A 23,571-nucleotide genomic window follows, 5' to 3' on the forward strand; every position below is an offset into this window, starting at 1 on the left:
AGTGGTTCGTGTCTTCCAGCGTGCCTGTACTAATTCACCCAGTATCAGAATGTGGATTACAGCACTCACTTATTAGGTGCACTCATAAGCACGTTATGTAATCTAGAAATACAGCGATTTGGCTACACAAAGCCTTCTTCGGTAGCTCTACGTAGGAACCGTATATACAAAAATGTAGAATATTTGTACTTAAAGTGACTGTCACCTAATCTGAGTGCGGGGGCAGATACCCTGATTCCAGAGATATGTCCGTGCGTGCTGTAGTTTTGAGGAAAAAGAGCATTTTTCTCAGCAGGAGTTTACCACTAGAGGACTAGTAAACCTGCTGCCATGTAGTCCTCCTTATTCATGAGCTCTGAATAACTCCGCCTTTACCACTGATTGCAGCTTTCTGCCTATGCACAGGATACACAGCACGTTGCCAATCAGGGATGTGAGCGGGGTTATACAGAGCTCAGCATTTGGAGAACTGCTAGATCTGCAGCAGAGAAAACAGGGATTTTATGAAAACTGCAGCAAGCAGCCCAGTAAGTGACACATCGTTGGAATCACGGTCTCTGTCTCTACATCATGCTACTCTCAGATGGGGTCACCAAAAACCTGGTTGCTGATTCACTATCTGCACTGCTGCTTCCCAGTGACCCCCCGATTCTGGCTGACATACTACCTTCATTGTTTTAGTGATACACAGTCCTGTTTGTGCACAATATGAATTGTACAGGTCGGCCCTAAGGAAAAGGGAGGATTTATATCCAGAAATATCTGCACAAATCACAGAGGCGACACTTGCACAGCCAGAAGTAGGAATGCCACTTATTGAACTATTTCTGGCTCGTGGCTCTGTCTCCTGCTGAGGTGCAGAGTCAGGGAGCGGTGTATAATTTTCCATAATGACACAACAGCAATGGCACAAGTGTTCATAGGTCTGGTTATTAAATGCCCATTAGGGCGTATATAACCCACAGGTCTCAACAGTGAAGACCCCTAACATCGGTTTAATGAGGACCTCCAATCAACTCCAAGGGAGAAAAAAATGCTGTTCATTGCAAAATGCAATTGTAATAAGTGAAAACATGTGGCACAGGTAGAATATTGGGGGTAAGGCTTAGGTTGTCATGCTAAAGCAAATTCATGGTGTAATATTTAGGGTATAGCCCTTGTTTGATGTAGTGGAGCCGCATGTGGGGGCTACAAATGACATCAGGAAAAAAGATCACAACGTACTACGGTCATCTTTTCCCCTGTGCATCCTGCATTGACACAGGGGAGGAGAGATAAAAGAACCGAACTTTTCTTCATGGTTTCACCCCCTGATCTATCACAGCTGCTTTAAGTGTATTTACATTAGCCGATTATCGCACCCAAGTGTTACTAGTAATACTCGCTTCCTGGTAATCTGCCAGCAAAGCAAACGTTCAATAGATGAAATTATTTTAAGCTTGATAAAAATAATTGTTCTCGGCAACACATCGTCCCGTGTAGTCAGAATGTGCTGCCGAGAACAGTGACCGTGCATGTGCACTGAGCGATCTATTAGTGATCAATCTGTGGACGTCTCGTATCTTGGTTGGCCTGTATACATAGACTTTTAAGCACCTTCAGCCAATGTAAACAATCCTTTACAGTCATCTATTCCCGATTAACTTTTCTTTGTTTTCACCCTCCCTGTCACAATTTTGGAGGTTGCGTATGAGGTCATTTTTTTTTCTGCTAAAGAAGTGAAACTATAAGCGGCTACACATTTAAACACATTTAACCATACCCCAAGTAAAGATATTTGTCTACTTTGATGTTATCTGTAGCACAAAGTGCTGAAAAAGTTCCCCCAACTACACACAGAGCATAGCGGCTGTGGAGCGACAGTCTGGCTACAGAGCCCACCAACGAACGCTGCATCAGAACTGTACCATGGAGCTATAGAAAAAGGCATAGGGTCTGATGAATCATGAGGCGTAGGGTCTGATGAATCACGAGACAGCGGGTCTGATGAATCATGAGGCATAGGGTCTAATGAATCACGAAGCCTAGGGTCTAATGAATCACAAAGCCTAGGGTCTGATGAATCGCGAGACGGGCTGATGAATCACGAATCATAGGGTCTGATGAATCATGAGGCATGGGGTCTGATGAATCATGAGGCGTAGGGTCTGATGAATCACGAAACATTAAGATCTGATGAATTACGAGACAGCGGGTCTGATGAATCACAAGGCATAAGGTCTAATGAATCACGAAGCCTAGGGTCTAATGAATCACGAAGCCTAGGGTCTAATGAATCACGAAGCCTAGGGTCTGATGAATCGCGAGACGGGCTGATGAATCATGAATCATAGGGTCTGATGAATCATGAGGCATGGGGTCTGATGAATCACGAGACGGTCTGATGAATCATGAGGCATGGGGTCTGATGAATCATGAGGCATGGGGTCTGATAAATCATTAGGCGTAGGGTCTGATGAATCATGAGGCATGGGGTCTGATGAATTACGAGACGGTCTGATGAATCATGAGGCATGGGGTCTGATGAATCACGAGACGGTCTGATGAATCATGAGACGGTCTGATGAATCACAAGGCATAGGGTCTGATGAATCATGAGGCATGGGGTCTGATGAATCACGAGGCATGGGGTCTGATGAATCACGAGGCATGGGGTCTGATGAATCACGAGGCATGGAGTCTGATGAATCACGAGGCATGGGGTCTGATGAATCACAAGGCATGGGGTCTGATGAATCACAAGGCATGGGGTCTGATGAATCACGAGGCATACGGTCTGATGAATCACGAGGCATGGGGTCTGATGAATCACGAGGCATGGGGTCTGATGAATCACGTTTTACACCCTGTGGACAGTCGGGTGCGTCACATACCTGGGAAGAGATGGCACCGAGAGTCGCTATCTGAAGAAGACTAGCCGCAGAGACAGTGACATGCTCTGGGCAATGGATCACAGTGGTGTAGGGAATTTTTAGCTTGAACCTGCTGTAGGAAGCACTGCCATTAGGGAGTACCGCTGCCATAAAGTGGGGCACTGGTCTGTTATGACCCCAATGGCGAGGGTCTCAGAGATATCAGCAAGTCTGCAAAGTACAAAAATCCAGCTCATAGGGCAGTGGTAACTGGGTTGACCATATATCTACTCCTAACGCCAACCCTAGAAGTAGCCGGGGAACATGCCTACGTTGGTCGCTAGATGTCTCGTGCCAGCCGGAGAGCTAACTACCCCTAGAAGAGGAAAACAAAGACCTCTCTTGCCTCCAGAGAAAGGACCCCAAAAGTAGGATACAAGCCCCCCACAAATAATAACGGTGAGGTAAGAGGAAATGACAAAAACAGAGATGAACTAGGTTTAGCACAGAGAGGCCCACTTACTAATAGCAGAATATAGTAAGATAACTTATATGGTCAACAAAAACCCTATCAAAAATCCACGCTGGAGATTCAAGAACCCCCGAACCGTCTAACGGCCCGGGGGGAGAACACCAGCCGCCCTAGAGCTTCCAGCAAGGTCAGGATACAGATAATATACAAGCTGGACAAAAAATGCAAACAATAACGAATTGCAAAAAGCAAAAAAGCAGACTTAGCTTAATCAAGCAGGAACCAGGATCAGTAGACAAGAGCACTACAGATTTGCTCTGATATCAACGTTGCCAGGCATTGAACTGAAGGTCCAGGGAGCTTATATAGCAACACCCCTGACCTAACGACCCAGGTGAGCATAAAAGGAATGACTGACAAACCCAGAGTCAAATCACTAGTAGCCACTAGAGGGAGCCAAAAAGTAAATTCACAACAGTACCCCCCCCTTAGTGAGGGGTCACCGAACCCTCACCAAGACCACCAGGGCGATCAGGATGAGCGGCGTGAAAGGCACGAACTAAATCGGCCGCATGCACATCAGAGGCGACCACCCAGGAATTATCCTCCTGACCATAGCCCTTCCAATTGACCAGGTACTGAAGCCTCCGCCTGGAGAGACGAGAATCTAAGATCTTCTCCACCACGTACTCCAACTCGCCCTCAACCAACACCGGAGCAGGAGGCTCAGCAGAAGGAACCACAGGCACAACGTACCGCCGCAACAAGGACCTATGAAATACGTTGTGAATGGCAAACGACACCGGGAGATCCAGGCGAAAGGATACAGGATTAAGGATCTCCAATATCTTGTAAGGACCAATGAATCGAGGCTTAAATTTGGGAGAGGAGACCTTCATAGGAACAAATCGAGAAGACAGCCATACCAAATCCCCAAAACGAAGTCGGGGACCCACACCGCGGCGGCGGTTGGCAAAACGCTGAGCCTTCTCCTGTGACAACTTCAAGTTGTCCACCACATGATTCCAGATCCGCTGCAACCTATCCACCACAGAATCCACCCCAGGACAGTCAGAAGGCTCCACATGTCCCGAGGAAAAACGAGGGTGGAAACCAGAGTTGCAGAAAAATGGCGAAACCAAGGTGGCAGAACTAGCCCGATTATTAAGGGCAAATTCAGCCAACGGCAAGAAGGTCACCCAATCATCCTGATCAGAAGAGACAAAACACCTCAAATACGCCTCCAGAGTCTGATTAGTTCGTTCCGTTTGTCCGTTAGTCTGTGGATGAAAAGCGGACGAAAACGACAAATCTATGCCCATCCTACCACAAAAGGATCGCCAGAACCTGGAAACAAACTGGGATCCTCTGTCCGACACAATATTCTCAGGAATGCCGTGCAAACGAACCACGTTCTGGAAGAACACAGGAACCAGATCAGAAGAGGAAGGCAGTTTGGGCAAAGGAACCAGATGGACCATCTTGGAGAAACGATCACATATCACCCAGATGACAGACATGCCCTGAGACACCGGAAGATCCGAAATGAAATCCATAGAGATGTGTGTCCAAGGTCTCTTCGGGACAGGCAAGGGCAAGAGCAACCCGCTGGCACGAGAACAGCAAGGCTTAGCTCGAGCACAAGTACCACAGGACTGCACAAATGACCGCACATCTCTTGACAAGGAAGGCCACCAAAAGGACCTGGCCACCAGATCTCTGGTGCCAAAAATTCCCGGGTGCCCTGCCAACACTGAGGAATGAACCTCGGAAATGACTCTGCTGGTCCATTTAGCAGGCACAAACAATCTGTCAGGTGGACAAGAGTCAGGCCTACCAGCCTGAAATCTCTGCAACACACGTCGCAGATCTGGAGAAATAGCTGACAGGATAACTCCTTCCTTAAGAATACCCACAGGTTCAGCGACTCCAGGAGCATCAGGCACAAAGCTCCTAGACAGAGCATCGGCCTTCACATTCTTAGAACCTGGTAAATACGAAACCACAAAGTCAAAACGGGAGAAAAACAATGACCAGCGGGCCTGTCTAGGATTCAGGCGTTTAGCAGACTCGAGGTACATCAGATTTTTGTGATCAGTCAAGACCACCACACGATGCTTAGCACCCTCGAGCCAATGACGCCACTCCTCAAATGCCCACTTCATGGCCAACAACTCCCGATTGCCCACATCATAATTTCGCTCTGCCGGCGAAAACTTCCTAGAGAAAAAGGCACAAGGTCTCATAGTAGAGCAACCAGGGCCTCTCTGCGACAAAACGGCCCCTGCCCCAATCTCCGAAGCATCCACTTCAACCTGAAAGGGAAGTGAGACATCAGGCTGGCACAAAACAGGCGCTGAAGTAAACCGGCGCTTCAACTCCTGGAAAGCCTCCACGGCAGCAGGAGCCCAGTTAGCCACATCAGAGCCTTTCTTGGTCATATCCGTCAACGGTTTAACAACGCTAGAAAAATTAGCGATAAAACGACGGTAGAAGTTAGCAAAACCCAAGAACTTCTGAAGACTCTTAACTGACGAGGGTTGAGTCCAATCATGAATAGCTCGAACCTTGACTGGGTCCATCTCCACAGCAGAAGGGGAAAAAATGAACCCTAAAAAGGGAACCTTCTGTACACCAAAGAGACACTTTGAGCCTTTAACAAACAAAGAATTTTCACGCAAAATCTTGAAAACCATCCTGACCTGTTCCACATGCGAGTCCCAATCATCAGAAAAAAACAGAATATCATCCAGATAAACGATCAAAAATTTATCCAGATACTTCCGGAAAATGTCATGCATAAAGGACTGAAAAACTGAAGGTGCATTAGAGAGCCCAAATGGCATCACCAAGTACTCAAAATGACCTTCGGGCGTATTGAATGCGGTTTTCCATTCATCTCCTTGCTTAATGCGCACAAGGTTGTACGCACCACGAAGGTCTATCTTGGTGAACCACTTGGCACCTTTAATCCGGGCAAACAAGTCTGACAACAACGGCAAAGGATACTGAAATTTGACAGTGATCTTATTCAAAAGCCGATAGTCAATACAAGGCCTCAAAGATCCGTCCTTTTTAGCCACAAAAAAGAATCCCGCACCAAGAGGGGAAGAAGAAGGACGGATATGCCCCTTCTCCAGAGACTCCTTGATATATGAACGCATCGCGGTATGTTCAGGTACCGACAGATTAAACAGTCTTCCCTTAGGAAACTTACTGCCTGGAATCAAATCTATTGCACAGTCACATTCCCTATGAGGAGGCAATGCACTTGACCTAGACTCGCTGAAGACATCCTGATAATCAGACAAACACGCCGGAACTTCCGAAGGCGTAGAAGTAGCAATAGACACGGGCAGGGAATCTCCATGAATTCCATGACAGCCCCAACTTGACACTGACATTGCCTTCCAGTCCAAGACTGGATTATGGGTCTGTAACCATGGCAACCCCAAAACAACCAAATCATGCATCTTATGCAGAACAAGAAAACGTATCACCTCCCGATGTTCAGGAGTCATGCACATGGTAACCTGTGTCCAAAACTGCGGCTTATTTTCTGCCAATGGCGTAGCGTCAATACCCCTAAGAGGGATAGGATTTTCTAATGGCTCAAGAACAAAACCGCAACGCTTGGCAAATGACAGATCCATAAGACTCAGGGCAGCACCTGAATCTACAAACGCCACGACAGGATACGATGACAGTGAGCAAATCAAAGTTACAGATAGAATGAACTTAGGTTGCAAATTACCAATGGCGACAGGACTAACAACCTTAGTAAGACGCTTAGAGCATGCTGAGATAACATGTGCAGAATCACCACAGTAGTAACACAAGCCATTCTGGCGTCTATGAATTTTCCGCTCATTTCTAGTCAGGATTCTATCACATTGCATTAAATCAGGTGCCTGTTCAGATAACACCATGAGGGAATTTGCGGTTTTGCGCTCCCGCAACCGCCGGTCAATTTGAATCGCCAGGGCCATGGAATCATTCAGACCTGTGGGAATGGGAAAACCCACCATCACATTCTTAATGGCTTCAGAAAGGCCATTTCTAAAATTTGCAGCCAATGCACACTCGTTCCACTGGGTCAGCACGGACCATTTCCGAAATTTTTGGCAATACACCTCAGCCTCGTCCTGGCCCTGAGACATAGCCAGCAAGGCTTTTTCTGCCTGAATCTCAAGATTGGGTTCCTCATAAAGCAAACCGAGCGCCAGAAAAAACGCATCAATATCAGCCAATGCCGGATCTCCTGGCGCCAGCGAGAAAGCCCAATCCTGAGGGTCGCCCCGTAAAAAAGAAATAACAATTTTCACTTGCTGAGCGGAGTCTCCAGAGGAACAGGGTCTCGGGGACAAAAACAATTTACAATTATTCCTGAAATTTCTAAACTTAAATCGGTCTCCGGAAAACAGTTCAGGAATCGGTATCTTAGGTTCTGACATAGGACTTCTGATAACATAATCTTGTATGCCCTGCACACGAGCAGCAAGCTGGTCCACACTTGTAATCAAGGTCTGGACATTCATGTCTGCAGCAATCACAAGCCACTCAAAGGTAAAGGGGAAAAGAGAAAAAAAAAAAAAAAATGAGAGAGAGAAAAAAAAACCTCAGAACTTTCTTTCTTATAATCCCACTTCTGCAATGCATTTAACATTTAGTACTGGCCTGGCAAACTGTTATGACCCCAATGGTGAGGGTCTCAGAGATATCAGCAAGTCTGCAAAGTACAAAAATCCAGCTCATAGGGCAGTGGTAACTGGGTTGACCATATATCTACTCCTAACGCCAACCCTAGAAGTAGCCGGGGAACATGCCTACGTTGGTCGCTAGATGTCTCGCGCCAGCCGGAGAGCTAACTACCCCTAGAAGAGGAAAACAAAGACCTCTCTTGCCTCCAGAGAAAGGACCCCAAAAGTAGGATACAAGCCCCCCACAAATAATAACGGTGAGGTAAGAGGAAATGACAAACACAGAGATGAACTAGGTTTAGCACAGAGAGGCCCACTTACTAATAGCAGAATATAGTAAGATAACTTATATGGTCAACAAAAACCCTATCAAAAATCCACGCTGGAGATTCAAGAACCCCCGAACCGTCTAACGGCCCGGGGGGAGAACACCAGCCGCCCTAGAGCTTCCAGCAAGGTCAGGATACAGATAATATGCAAGCTGGACAAAAAATGCAAACAATAACGAATTGCAAAAAGCAAAAAAGCAGACTTAGCTTAATCAAGCAGGAACCAGGATCAGTAGACAAGAGCACTACAGATTTGCTCTGATATCAACGTTGCCAGGCATTGAACTGAAGGTCCAGGGAGCTTATATAGCAACACCCCTGACCTAACGACCCAGGTGAGCATAAAAGGAATGACTGACAAACCCAGAGTCAAATCACTAGTAGCCACTAGAGGGAGCCAAAAAGTAAATTCACAACACTGGTCTATAGCAGGCATAGGTAGGTGGTCACATCCACATGATGCCACGATCCATGGCTTCCAGGCAGAACATTACTCAGATCATCGCTCTGCCTCCACAGCTTGTCTTTTTCCATAGTGGATTGTGGTGCCATCTCCTCCCCAGGTAAGTGAAGGACACGCACCCGGCCGTCCACAAGATGCAACACCTAATTGATCAGACGACCAGGCCACCTTGGTCCGTTTACGATGTGCATATTGAGTTTTCAGCGGTGGACGGGGTCAGCATGGGCTCTCCGACTGGTCTGTGACTACACGGCCCAAGCCCCGCAAGCAGTGATGCTCTATATGTACTGACACCATCTATCATGGACAGGAGCTGTGCATGGGGTGTGCTGGAAAAACAAGTCCGACCCATAGAGGCCGCACCTCACAACTCGCGCGATAATAATCATGTCACATACAGTAGAGGGCTCTGCCCTGACAATTATTGGGCAGAAGATTATGACAGGAGACAAACGCGTGTCTGATGAAGTAAGAGATCCAGAAAGGTTTCCGTCTCTTTGGTGTCTGTGGAGTAAAGCAGAAACATTTCCATATTCTAAGATCGAAGCGCAGCTCCAATCTGTAGGTGGCATGGTCCATCTCAGGACCCAGCAGCGTGTTCACAGCTGGCAGAGCAAATAACCACTGATCGTGGGGTGCCAGTGGATGGATCAGCAGTTGTAGTGACAGGACGGCCCCAATGGTCCCTGCCAGAGTAGAGATTACTGGCGAAGAGTGTGGCTGACATTGTTTGAGACGCGCTAATAAAAAGTTTTCACCAAAAGTTTTCCATATTCTTCTTTGTTCCTTGCACACAAGAGCGTAAGGTGGCAGCAGTCTTGCAAGATGTCACCTCCTCTCTTCCAGTGTACGTTATGCTGTTTGTGCTTTTTATCGATATCTAACATATATGGAGATAGATGGATACAACGTATATATTGTAAATGTAGGTCGTTTTGTTCTGTTTTTGTTTGACAGGTGGTGAACTCTAGAACCATCTCTAATCCTCAGAGACTCAGAAGCATTGCCCAAAAAATCCTACTACAGATCAATTGCAAGCTGGGGGGCGAGCTGTGGGGCGTGGACATCCCACTGGTGGGTATCTTCACATTGAGGCTGTTCTGCCATCTTGCTTTGTTGGCATTGTTAGATTATAAACAAATTTAGATGCAATATTTCATGGCTCAGTATTGTAGGAAATTTTCACAAGCGTCACATTTCTGATTCTTTTATTAAAAATTCTTACAATTCACTTTTAAGAGAAAAAAATAACACATTTCTCGGTTTATTTTCAGTGCTTTCTGACCAGGGCAATTTTTCGTTTTTCCATTTTTGTTTTTCCTCCCCTTCTTCCAAGAGCCACAACTTTATTCCCACCTCCATAGCCGTATGAGGGCTTGTATTTAATCTGAACGAGTTGTAGTTTAGAATTTCACCGTTCATTTTATCATTCCACGTACTGGAAAACATGGAGAAACACCATCATTCCGCAATCTTGTTTTTTAGTTTTTTTTTTACAGTATTCATTGTTCTGTAAAAATGACTTTGCAAAATTATTCTCTAGGTCTGTACAATAACAGCGATACAAAACTTGTGTTTTTATTTTTTTCTATTTAAGTGGTGAAAAAAATTTGAGCATCTGTAAAAAAAAAAAAAAAAAATGTTACTTGTGTCTCCATGTTCCTGAACCCGTAGCATTTCAGTTTTCTCTCGATGCAGCTATCCGAAAGTTTATTTCTTTGCTCCCCCTGGGCTGATGCTTATATTGATAACATTTTGGGGCAGATACAACATTTTAATCACTTCCAATTGCTCTTTATTTTTTTTGCAGTGACTAAAAAAACGCAAGTTTATTATTATTATTATTATTATTTATTATTATAGCTCCATTTATTCCATGGCGCTTTGGCATTTTAATTTATTTTCGCAGTTTATCCATCGGATTAATTTTATATTTTGATAGATCTGGCTTCACTGGTGTGGTGGAGATAACAAATTTGTTCAAGTATTTTATTATTATTTCTTTGTTTTTAATAGGGGGAAAGGGAGGTGATTTGAATATACATTATTATTATTATTACATATATACCATATCTATAATATATTATTATGAGCTATTGGGCTACAAAGGTCCATACTGTTCTTGGCCAGAAGTACACAGGAGGACCTGGTCAATGACCTGAAGAGAGCAGGGAGCACAGCCTGAAACATCACCATTAGTAACACACTACGACGTCATGGATTCAAATCCTGCAGGACACACAGGGTTCCCCTGACTCCTTTTCTTGGATATATTGGGACAATATCCTACTCAACCAGCCACTGTCTTTGAGTGCAGACCAATATTCCCTACATGCTTAGTGAGGCCGGACGGTGCCCAAGAATAGGCCATGATAGTGCCTTTGGATAGGCCAGACTGTGAAGATGTCAGCGGCAAGGAAGATCAACAGACAAACTGGCCAGTGAGAGCCCGTCGGCCATGCTGATAACCCATTGGACAGGAGATCGACAGCTGCACTGATTGGTTGCATGACTGTCGTGCTAATTGACAGAGGGGGCCAATTAGCATCCCAAGTCCACCAAAAGCCCCGAAACTGACACCGCACCCCGAGGGAACACCCAGGAGGAGAAAGGAGGAACCCACCAATCATGAGGACCCACTGAAGTCCCAGTGGAGGACTGGGGCCCCATCAGTAAGATGTACAACCCCAGGAGAGGGCACCCACTAGTGTCCGGCCCGGACCCCAACACCAGAATGCTGCAGGGGAGCCAGCACAACGCAGGACGGCAGCTAGGAATATACTCAACTGTCCTGAAGAGACTTGATCCTAAGTGTCTGGAAGTCCGGGCTCCATCTTCAGCTCCATTCTACATGTCACGCTATGGAGGGCAAAAGGACCTGCCGCTCAGGTATGAGATTGCCGGCTGCTTGGAGATATTAGGCTCTGCATTCCCATACAGGCCGACCACTTACAGGCCTCTACTCTCCGTCGCTGTGTGGTGAGACAGCGGCACCATTCCCTCTGTTAGGCTACGTTCACATTTGCGTTGTGCGCCGCAGCGTCGGCGACGCAACGCACAACGCAAACAAAAACGCAGCAAAACGCATGCACAACGCTGCGTTTTGCGACGCATGCGTCCTTTTTTTGCTTGATTTTGGACGCAGCAAAAATGCAACTTGTTGCGTCCTCTGCACCATGACGCGTGCGCCGCAGGGACGCGTGCGTCGCAAAACGCAAGTGCAACGCATGTCCATGCGCCCCCATGTTAAATATAGGGGTGCATGACGCATGCGGCGACGCTGCGGCGCCGAACGCTAATGTGAACGTAGACTAACCCAACCTAAGGGGGAAAAAGAGATGGAGGTCATAACAAATCCAAGCCAAAGACAGGTCTGAATCTCAGACCCGTGTCTTCTTCCATCGTGACACTAAGCTAAACTGAATAGCTGAGAGTCGGCGGCCCGGTGGAGGCTGTTGGGGAGGAGTCCGCTTTTTCCTAAGATGTATTCTTAGAGTCAGCCTCCAGGTGGCAGCATATAACCCATGGTTCCTGTGTCCCCAATGAAGCGTCTGAGAATCCCCTGTAGGCCCTCATTACTCAGTATTGCCAAAAAAATAAAAATGTGATGGCTCTTGAAATAAAGCGACAGAGACATAATCTTTTACTTATTTGCTATTGCCATATTTCAGAATGCATGCAGGGGCTGTTTGGGACGGATATTTTTTTATTTTTGCAGACTGCTCAGAATAAGGTAGGAAAATTAAAAACTAAAGTGATGCTAATCTCACCCATCACATACTGCTTTTGTCCTGACTTTGCTGATCTTTGCTTGCTGCTGACTCCATAACCGTTATCCACTGCGTCCAGTCAGTGGCCATTGTTTGCTGCTTTTTTTACTTATGTATATACACTTCTTTGCCTAGAAACACGTGATGGTCATCGGGATTGATGTTTACCATGACCCTAGTCGAGGTTTACGATCTGTCACTGGATTTGTGGCCAGCATGAACAGGCGAGTATCTCCAGATGTAATATCTTCTATGGCTTTAAACCGTCTTGTAATGTTCGTCTTTGTCTTCTCTGCTCAGTGGCGCCCTCAGTCAACACTTGTGGGATTTGCAGGCCGACAGAGTTGGGCAAAAAGATTGGCAGGACCCTGGTCCAGCGGCCTCGTCTGTAGTCTGTGGCTGCCCGACCAGAGCCCCACTTTTTCTTCCTACCGGCATTCCTGACGCCTTTCTGATTAGTAGGCTCAGTGCGACGCCATGAATGTGATCCAGGCTGTCGGGCAGTAAGAGAAGGTTTGCAGGGCTCTGGTCTGGTGGCCGGGGATTACCGACAAGGTGTTTGGACCACGGTCCTGCAAATCCTTTAGCTGAACTATACGGCTGACTGTTCCAGTGATGAGAGCAGCTCCAGCTCCCTGTACAGCGGGGTGGCCCAGAGCACCTCTGTGCAGCGCAGAATCAGCAATGTGACCCCTTCATTCTCACGTATTGGACCACCACCAGTCATAAAGTGGTGGTATATCTGAGCAATATGCCATCACTTTATTAGATGGGAATCCTTCTTTAAGTGCCTTTTTGTTGTAAGGGAGGCTCTTAAAAGGGTTGACAGTTTTTTTAGTTTTTTTTAATTATTATTTAGTGCCCATGGTGGCCTTTAAAAAAAATAAAATCCCAAAACAGATACTCACTGGACCCCCATCTGTCCTCGCTAGTGCTGCCCGTGTCCTCAGCCAGGCTCCTCGCTTCTTCTCTTGGCGGATGACGTATTGTGGCTGCAGTCAATCAACTTCAGCTGTTATTTGGTGGAAGAAACCATCCGCTAGCTCTGTCTTCCAGCTCAGACGGCACGTGACTGCTAATCTGCTGCCATTAACATCCGCATTGGGAAAGAAAGCAAGGAGACCAGTGGGGGACACGGTCAGCAGTCTGACGTGGGTGTGTGCGAGTCTTGTTTTTGTTTTTTTCTGGGGGAATTTAATAACGTAAAGGAATAACACTATTAAATGTGATTTTCTTGTAGATGCTTGACCCAGTGGTACTCACGTGTGGTTTTCCAGCTTCCCCATCAGGAAATCATGGACGGCTTGAAGCTGTGTCTTTGGGGCGCCTTGGAGAAATTTTATGAGGCTAGTAGTGGATGCTTTGTATGTTTTGGTGGGCTCCCCCCCCCTGTATGATCCCCAATCTCTTGCTTGTACGACCGCTATCTATGTCCGTGTCTAACCAGTGCATGAAGAGAGTAATTTAAGACTCTGCTCTCCGGGTAGGTGAATCACATCCTGCCGGACAAGATCGTGGTTTACCGTGATGGCGTCTCGGACGGTCAGCTGAGCGTGGTGCAGAATTATGAGATCCCACAGCTGCAGACCTGCTTCAGCACATTTGAGAAATATTCACCCCACATGGTGGTGATCGTGGTGCAGAAGAGAATTAGCACCAACATGTACTGCTGTAATGCCGGGGAATTTGTCACTCCGGTCCCAGGGACCGTGTTGGACCATACCGTCACCTCCCGGGAATGGTGAGCCCCTCTTTTATACGCCGTGGGGTGACGTCCACTAATACATTTACTTATTCTGTTGTTTCTTGTTGTGTAGGGTGGATTTCTTCCTGCTCTCTCACCATGTGAGACAGGGCTGCGGCATTCCTACTCACTACGTATGTGTAATGAACACCCCCAACCTTTGCCCCGATCATTTACAGAGGTAACGCACACTGTACACAGAGATCTGAAAGCGTTATATGCATCCATCTGCTGCCTAAATGTAGTTAGAAAACCGCAAGACATGCTTGAAGGGGGGTACAGGATTAGATAAGAGGGCATTCTGGTGGAGATGAGGTGCCCTAAGCACAGCATGGCCGTATTTCTAGTCCTGGACATGGCAGGATTGAACCAGAGTCTGAATCTACTGTTTGGCCGGCCATACTCATGAGATGGCTGTGTGCAAATGATGCTTCGGCCGACACTCCTATACTCAGGAGCAATTACTTGGCTGCGCGCTCCTGTGTTCTCAATCAGAGCCCCCGACTAACATGTCCGCCGGTGGCTTATCTCCGGAATCAGACACCCATCTCTCCCGACACTCGGGATCGATAACTCGTCTTCTTCTGGACTATACTCCTTCATTACCCCCTTAGATGAGACTACAGAAGTGCCCTGCAGTCTCTCCACCGTCTCCCTCCAGACATATTCACACACCGCACATCACCTGTACGACAGCTTTTTCTGGGGGTCATTCTTGTGGCAATCAATGGTCCAATGACTACGAGTAGCTTCAGTCCTAACTTTGTGATGTCATTGTGTTATATGATTGTTCTACCATGTAATATTTGCTATGTCTGTTTCCCATTCAGGTTGACTTTCAAGCTGTGCCACATGTACTGGAACTGGCCTGGCACAATCCGGGTGCCAGCCCCCTGCAAATATGCCCACAAGCTGGCCTTCCTGTCCGGCCAGTTTCTCCACCACGAGCCATCCATGCAGTTGTGGGACAAACTGTTTTTTCTGTAAATAAGGACGTGACTGATCCCCACACCATGTTCATTGCTTTATGACCCCCTTTAGGTTTTTACTTCCCGCCCATAAGAACATGCTGAGTCTAAAGATTTAGCATTCACTCCCTTCTATTTTACGATGGTTCATTTGTTTTCTTGTTCTTTGCTGTTAGAAGAGATGTGTGTGACCTTCCCTCCGGACATATTAGACCTCCAGTCGTCTACAGATTACCCCGTGATGCCTTCACCCCAGCTCATTGTCAGCCATTTTTGGGGGGCTACATAACTGTAGCGTTAGGTAAGATGGTGGTCTATGACCGGCATTGTGAGACCAAATCTGCCCGAACGCTCTGACACCAGGAGGTGGTTTTCCACAGGATGGAGACCTGAACTCGTCACATGCATCTCCAAATCACCAATGTGTCACCTCCACTGAGAAAATATATCTTTTAGTTAAAATAAAGCGTTCAGAGGACAGGTCGGCAATTTACTTCTTACTTTTTTTTTTCCCCCATTTGCTCATGCGGTGTCCACCTATTCTGTAGCGCTGTACACAGATTGTAATCACTCGCCCATGAGCGACCAAAATGCCTGTCAAATTGTAAGTAATAATTCAGTTCACCTTCTTAAGTGATGGCGCATTATTAGGACACGTCATCACTTTACAGCCGGACAGAAGATCGCCCCGTGTACGTCTGGTGCAAGAACTGAGGGGGCTGTGTGTGTGACGCCGACCATCGAGGAGAGACCCCCGCCGTCACTTACTGCCCCCTACAGCTCTGTATTAGCCACCTCGCGGGAAAAACGATATCTACAAAGTAGAAAAATCTGCTTTCATTTTTTTCCCCTCGTCGACCTAGTCTCCGAGGTATCTGGGTCTCTTATAGGGGTTTCCAGTGAGTTACTAAAGTTATCAGTGGGAAATCCTCTCCTTTCCCGATTGTTCTCGGTGGTCTCTGCAGGACCATGGACCTCCGAAGCGTTGGAGCACGGGGTGGAGTCCGGTGCTAAGTATGGCTTTATAGGGGAACTGTAATAAATGAGGGGATAACCTCTCAAATCCCAGCTTCCATTACCTGATCTAGAATAGCTATCAGCCTATGCAAAGGAGTCCTCACATAACCAAACTAGCTTTTATTTCATTCTTGGAAGAGAAACCCACACATCTTGGTGGCGGGGTCCCCCTACAAATCCTAATCTGGGGGCAGGGTAATGCCTTGGATAGTTGCCCTTCAGAACAGTTTTTCATCACTTGATTAATCCTTGGACCCCCTCTCTTGATCACGTTTAAGCTTTGGTTTCTTTTAGCCCAGGAGACGCATGATAATAGTAACTTTATTTCTATAGCGCCAACCTATTCCACAGCACTTTACATCAGAGATTATCACATAGATCAACACGTAGAGGAGCGAGGGCCCTGCTCCCAAGAGCTGACCATCTATAAGGCTGTAATTCAGGCCTAAGGATCTATAATGAGTCAACGTCTGACACATCATAGCCACATCTTTGGGGGGATAACAATCTGTCCCTCGGCTTTCTGTAGGAAGCTCCATTCTCCCTACAGCAGCACACTCCATGTGTAGCCTGAGCCCGAGGTCATTATTAGATCATACATGTATGGCTTGGTGCGTCCTTTGATCACTCAGACTACTTGTTTGACTGGTCACAATGACAAGAGGAGCAGATTCACAAAGACCACCCGGCTGTGACCGGCCCAATATAGACGCTTTGTTCTATTCAGCAAGAAAACCAACTATAATTTAGGCCTCATTCAGACATCAGTGATTTTTTTTCCGCCAAATCAAAGTTGAAAACTGTACTATTTTCTTTAGTATTTGGTGTTATTTTCTCATATGAATATTTAAAAAAAAATAGTCGCCAAGCTTTTGTTCCCATTAAAAGCAGACCGCACACGGATGGCAGTGTGCACTGTCACTGATTTTTTTTTGTTTTTTACGGACCCATAGACTTGTATAAGTAATTTTGATCCATGACTCCAATCAAAAACAGACATGTCTCTATGATTTTTTTTCGCATAGATACAGCAAAAAAAAAACATAAAACACTGATATGTGAACAGCTCCCGAGATTAGAATTGGTTCCATCCTTGAAAGACTACATGCTCGAAAAACGGACGTCTGAAAGCAGCCTTAGTTATATATTTCATCTGAAGATATCCTTGGACATGTCAGGCTGATCTAAAGATGGCATCATGAAAGGGGACTACCACCCAGAATTCACAACATGCATAATATAGGCCCCCAGCTATCAATAATCCATATGCCATTACTGGGCAGCACGGTGGCTCAGTGGTTAGCACTGCAGCCTCGCATCACTGGGGTCCTGGGCTCAAATCCCACCAAGGACAACATCTGCAAAGAGTTTGTGTTCGCCATGTGAGTTTCCTTCGGGTACTGCGGTTTCCTCCCACACATACTGGTACATACAGACATAATGCAGATTGTGAGCCTCAATGGGGACACTTATGATGTCTGTAAAGCGCTGTGGCATATGATGGCGCTATGTAAGTGAGACAAAATAACTTGGTACAAACTCTTGAATAATATGGAATATGTTTGTGGCAGGAATCCTCTCTATTGCTTATGGAAGGATGGAAATTTCCAGATGGCCGATCGCATTAAAAGTAGGTCTAAACCTTTCAGCTGCGAGATGTAAAATATATGGGGCCCCTTACCCTGGTAGTCGCAGCTTTTCTTTATTAAATTATCGGGACTGGACTTGCAAAGCGTTTTAGGGGAAAATATTCTGATTGGAAATCTAGACAAGGCCTGATCCAAAATCCTAAAGACGTGTTCTGTTCCGTACCCAGGGTCTTAACATCTAGTGCAGAACTACAACTCCTATGATACTCAGGCCGATAAAACATGCTGAGGTTGTGTTTTGTTTGTTTTTTGCTTTTAAGTAACTGAAAAGGTACAAGTTGGAGCTCACTGCCCCGTAGTATAACAACTGTCCTGACCCTTATGATTTAGATTTTAACAATGTAAAGGGTTAGTCATGCCCTAGTCACCATATAATGAAAAGATATATAACCTCTTGAAGATAATCTGTCAGCAGGTATTTGCTATGTAATTTTATCGCACTTTGATGTAGGGGCAGAGACCCCAATACCAGCGATGTCACTTACTAGGCTGTGTGTTGCTGTTTCAATGTTTTATCAGCAAGAGATTATCACTCCAGGACTAGTTGCCTCCTGACTTAGTCCAACCACACCCCCACCACTGATTGGCTACTTTCTGTGCACACTGCATATTTACAGCCAATCAGTGGTGTGGGTGGGGTTATACACAGCTCAGTATTCTGAGCTCTGCAAAATCTGCTGCAGAGAAAACTGTGATTGTATCAAAATGACAGCAAGCAGCCCAGCAAGTGACACATCGCTGAAATCGGGATCTCGGCCCCAGTGTCATGCTGCTTCTGGAGTGAGCGTAGAGAAAGTCGATAGAAATAAATGATTTCCAGTATTGAACGATCTATATATATATATATATATATATATATATATATATATATATATATATATATATATATATATATATATATATATATCCCATATACTTTGCAGACATTGCTGTCTGTTATAGTTGTTGATCCTGGGCTTATTTGCTCGATGATACCGAACAATCTTTCTAGCAATATTCTTTCAATGAAAGATCGTTCACAGACGAACAATCTTTGAACATGAGATCTTTTCTCCGTCTTATGGCCAACAACATCAAACATGGCTGACTTCATTTTAAAAGATGACGGTCGCTCATTGTTTATTGACAAACAATCCTTTTGGATGAAATAACTAATGGGAGCCTCCAGACCGAGGGTCACTCGCCCACAACCCCTCTATAGACCTGAGACATCTGAATGGTTCCCGTGTAATTCCACATCTTTTTTGCGACTGCTGCGGTTTGTTGTTTCTTCTGGGGTCTCGGAAACAGGACTCTGTTTGGTCAATTGATGACTTCATCTGAATTTGGAGGGAATTCCAACTGATGACTTAGAAGGGACTGATAACCTTTATCACTAGTACCGTGTCTTCCGGAGGAAAGCCATTCTGCTGAATTATCCTCGTACATAATATTGTGCCCAAAAAGAAAAACCATGGACCAAATACGAAACGGGGTGTCATTCACCACCGATCAGTAAGGGAAGGAACTAGATGTAAAAAAGCATCGATGTGATGTTCGCAGTTGGATACGCCAGTGTTCATACTGTCTCATCTCCACACCAAATTAATAGCGAATATCTGACCCAGGGGCGGACATACCATTGGTGCAACCTGTGCAGTCACACAAGGGCCCAAGAGTAAAGGGGCCACTATCGCCTCCAAAGCAGGTGGGATCGTTCATTATGAGGAGCTATAAGACGGCCCATAAACTGTTCCGCACAGAAAAGGTCTGGAAGACTCCCCCTATATCTGCAGCAGCTCCATTTGGGACTTTTCTGGATTGATGCAGCAACACATTCACCTACGTTTTTAATGTTACATAATATTGTGCACCTTGGTAAACCACAATGACCGAGAAGTATTTAAATTCTACACGATGCTACAGTAAGATAAGGTCAGTATATTAATTCTGGGTTTAGACGGGCCGATAATTAGGGAATGTGCACTCGTTCATTGGGAACGATGAGTTTTATTTTTAAGCCGGCTTAAAAATCGTGTAAATAGGAGATGTGCGACCGAGAACAACGATAAGGTATGTGCACAGAACGAGCGTATTGGTGATTGTTCTGTGCACATAGAATTCTGGACGATCTCTTACAAATGTCATTAAATGGCCGATCAGTGGTCATTAAACGGCCTCTGTCAACCTGTGTAAACCCAATAGAAGAAATAGTTTATCGTACTACTGACAAATGTCTTGAAGTCTAAAAGTTGTGACCAGGTATTATTAAAGGAGTTGTCCATTTTTAGGAAAATGTAGTCCTTAAATGATGTAAAATAACAAACTGCAGGTATTTACCCTCCCCGGGCTGCTCTTGTCTTGTGTTTTTGCACCAGTGGTGACGTCACGTTGTCAGCACGCAGCACCATTTCAGCCAATTGGTGAGCTCGGGGCTCACGTCGTCTGCCTCGGCACAGCCAGCGAGCCCAATGAATAGTTACAGTGTTAATCGATTCTCATCGTAATGAGACCTCCTTTGATCAGCTGTAATTTGCAAGAAAACATGGCAGTAAGTGTGTAAGTTCTCTTTAGCGTGGACTAGATACCTTGTGTCTCTTCAGGACAAGTCAAGTCCTCCAGAACAAAGAGATGCCCAGCACTCTGGTCAACAGATGACGATCCTGAACCGAAGACCACCCCTTCGATTATTTAAGGTTATCATAAAGGGGTGTATGCAAATGGGTTTTCTACACTGGTCTGAAACCGACGAATCCCCCAGTGCTGGGGGTTTATGAGTCTGCAGTCACCCAGAGTAACTGCAGACTTGTCGCTGTTGACCGGACAACCCCTGTAAACTTTGCTGAATGTCCAAGTTTGCAGCTCCTTGACCGTTGCTTACCCAGATTATGAGGCAATTCCAAATATAACAGGAATCCTCTGTTGTTTTGATAGTTTGAACAGATGTAGAATGGTTTGCGCTTGAAGGGAAACTGAGAAATTCCCTAATAAGCCGGAGATATCGCAGGAGAGGTTCAGGCTACACCAGTGTTCCCCAACTCCAGTCCTCAAGAGCCACCAACTGGTCATGTCTTCAGGATTTCCTTAGTATTTCACAGGTGATGGAATTATTGCCTGTGAAGGTGATGCAATTTTCTCCTGGGCAATACTAAGGAAGTCCTGAAAACATGCCCTGTTGGTGGTTCTTGAGGACCGGAGTTGGGGAACACTGGTCTACACCGTCAGTCAAGATGTGCATCAACAGGGAGAAGCGAAAAGGAGCCTCGGACACCACTTTGATTCATCCATTGTTGCACTTATTCCTTATGAATATAATATGAATTTCGGTGCAACAAAGCACCAGAATGTGACAAAATAGACATAGTAGGAGATGTTTCACCTTGCCCTATCCTACAAAACCTCTTTGTTTTCCAGCCAAATTGTTACTAGCCTGGATTATTCTAAGGGATTGTCTGGGCATCGAATATTGATGACCTAATAAAACCACATACAAAAGATGAGGTTGCACTTCCTAAATTTGAACAATATAAATAATGAGGAACAAAAACCTAGATAAGACAAAAACATTTACGATTGCGGCAGTACTTGTTTCTTAGGTCTAAAATTATCACTGGGATACTATCAGTAGAGCCATGTAACTGGTGGATATCCGAGAGAAGTATGAATGGACAATACCCCTAAAGTGATGCCTAGTGGCATTCAGTGAGGAAGAAAGGTGCAATGCACATACAATAAAATAATGACGTATTAAAAGAAAATCGGCAATAGATAAATAAATGCAGTCATGTGCATGGTCACCAGGTAAACTGGCTCATAGAAAAAGCATCATACGGGAAAGGGAACCCCAAGCGTGTCGCCACAGGAGGTGAGGAACCCTAGGTCCAAGACCCAGCACCCTCACCATCAGCTGGAATTGGCTTCAGCCAGATGTACATAGTGTACAGATCTCCCTATTCAATGTGTAGTTGCAGCTGCAGTAAACTGCAGAACAGCTTCTATTCAGGGGAATAGCACCATCTACTGAAATGCATAGTACCTATATGCAATTCTATATGGGAGGGATAGTGGAAAGGGCCTATTTTTTAGGCTTTGCGCACTTATTTCCAGTGAAGGGTAATCTTAATGCTACAGTATGCATCAGACTGGCTCATAGTGAGACGTGATTGATCACTGCAGAGTCCTCCATTGTCAGCCGCTCCCGATGACGCTTGGCATTGTGCATGGTGATCTTAGCTACTTGGACGGGAACCCGTTTGATGAAGATCCCAGTCCTCCAGCTGATAAGTTTATCACGATAACTACTTTGTCACTTCATAATAGCCCTTGTGGCTGACCGGGGCAGTCCACGCGTTTTCTTACGTATGACCCTTATAGGCTGTGTTCACACTACACAAAAAAGTGTTGCCGTGGATTCGGACACAACTCCTTGGTATTTTACCCTACAAAGTTTTTCCACTCAAGAATTGTCATGCCATGGATTCTGAAATCCACCGCATGGGGCCATTTTCATGAGGAATTGTACCTTAAGGGGTGAATGGCTGCTTGATTAAATGGCAGGCAGATCCGTCACCTGTTCACAGACCTGAGGGGTCCGAGCCTGGCAATGTTCATCTGAACCTTAGGGGCAAACATTTTATTTAATAATAGAAGCTAAAAAAACAAGATCTGAAAGCTCAGCTGTGACTATAATATATCTCCCTACTCCACATGTACATAGGAAGCTGAGATATGAGGGGTTGTTTACAAAATCCGAAAATTGGCGGATCATCACAAAGTATGTAAAGCCGTCAAAAGGATCTTTACAAGATGACATTTCTAACAAAAATTCTCCCTCATGACCCAGTCTGTCAATAGAAAAACAACATACTCCAGACAGTTGTTATTTTTCCTTGGATTGTCTGATAGCGGCCGTAGACCTAATACGCTCATCGTAGGAATTCTCCCCTGTCCCAGCACTGACTGTACCTAATGGTGTGTCCTCCATACAAGTCTCCTGACCGCAGCGGCCGTCGTGGTCACCCGACACCCATAGGAGGACACAGAGCAGTGGTGTTTAGTTTTATTATATTTGTCTTGCTGATAACCTACAATGTTTTGGGTTACTATGATTCCTTATTACACATGTTTTATCTAGAGTGATGCATTATAGGTGTTTTATGTTCTGCGTGTTTAGTGCTTGTTAGATATGATTGTAACACAGGCAGTGACTGGTAATTGTACGCTTTATGTTCTCCGAATAAATTGTGTGCATGTAACACAATTTTTTTTTCTATTTTTTTTATGTTTTATTTATGCGATTACAAACCCCTAAATGTATTACATTCTTTCAATAAATGTTAGTTTGAGCAAAAACAAGCTTTTTTTTTTGCATTATTAAAAGATGCAATTTTCTTATATATTTTCAATTCCTCGTGGTTTTTGACGACGTTTGCTTTTGTTAATTGATTGCAACTTTTTACGTTAACTTCCGGAGTTTAAAAAACTGCTCTGGTCTCTGTGTGTTACAGGTATGCGCTAGTGATGAGCGAGCTTGCTGGGATAAGGTGTTATCTGAGCATGCTCGGGTGCTAACCGAGTGTCTTCGGAGTGCTCGAAAAATATGTTCGGCCCCCCGCGGCTTGCCTGTTA

General features: G+C 45.4%; 1 protein-coding gene across 3 annotated transcripts in view; it reads left to right on the top strand.

The window, feature by feature from the left end:
* Positions 1 to 15,782, top strand: part of PIWIL2 (piwi like RNA-mediated gene silencing 2) — a 146,600-nt gene extending 130,818 nt beyond the window's left edge. For 2 of the 3 annotated variants that reach the window (XM_077262148.1, XM_077262149.1), the window contains exons 19-24: positions 9,774 to 9,890; positions 12,722 to 12,810; positions 13,827 to 13,932; positions 14,074 to 14,327; positions 14,404 to 14,511; positions 15,161 to 15,782. In XM_077262148.1, the coding sequence (XP_077118263.1) occupies positions 9,774 to 9,890; positions 12,722 to 12,810; positions 13,827 to 13,932; positions 14,074 to 14,327; positions 14,404 to 14,511; positions 15,161 to 15,317 (831 nt within the window). In that variant the 3' untranslated portion in view covers positions 15,318 to 15,782. The remainder of the gene's footprint in view (positions 1 to 9,773; positions 9,891 to 12,721; positions 12,811 to 13,826; positions 13,933 to 14,073; positions 14,328 to 14,403; positions 14,512 to 15,160) is intronic. The other variant, XM_077262150.1, reaches the window with a different exon arrangement.
* The last annotated feature ends 7,789 nt before the right edge of the window (positions 15,783 to 23,571 follow it).

The sequence above is a fragment of the Ranitomeya variabilis genome, chromosome 5, assembly GCF_051348905.1.
Source record: "Ranitomeya variabilis isolate aRanVar5 chromosome 5, aRanVar5.hap1, whole genome shotgun sequence".
Lineage (NCBI taxonomy): Eukaryota > Metazoa > Chordata > Amphibia > Anura > Dendrobatidae > Ranitomeya > Ranitomeya variabilis.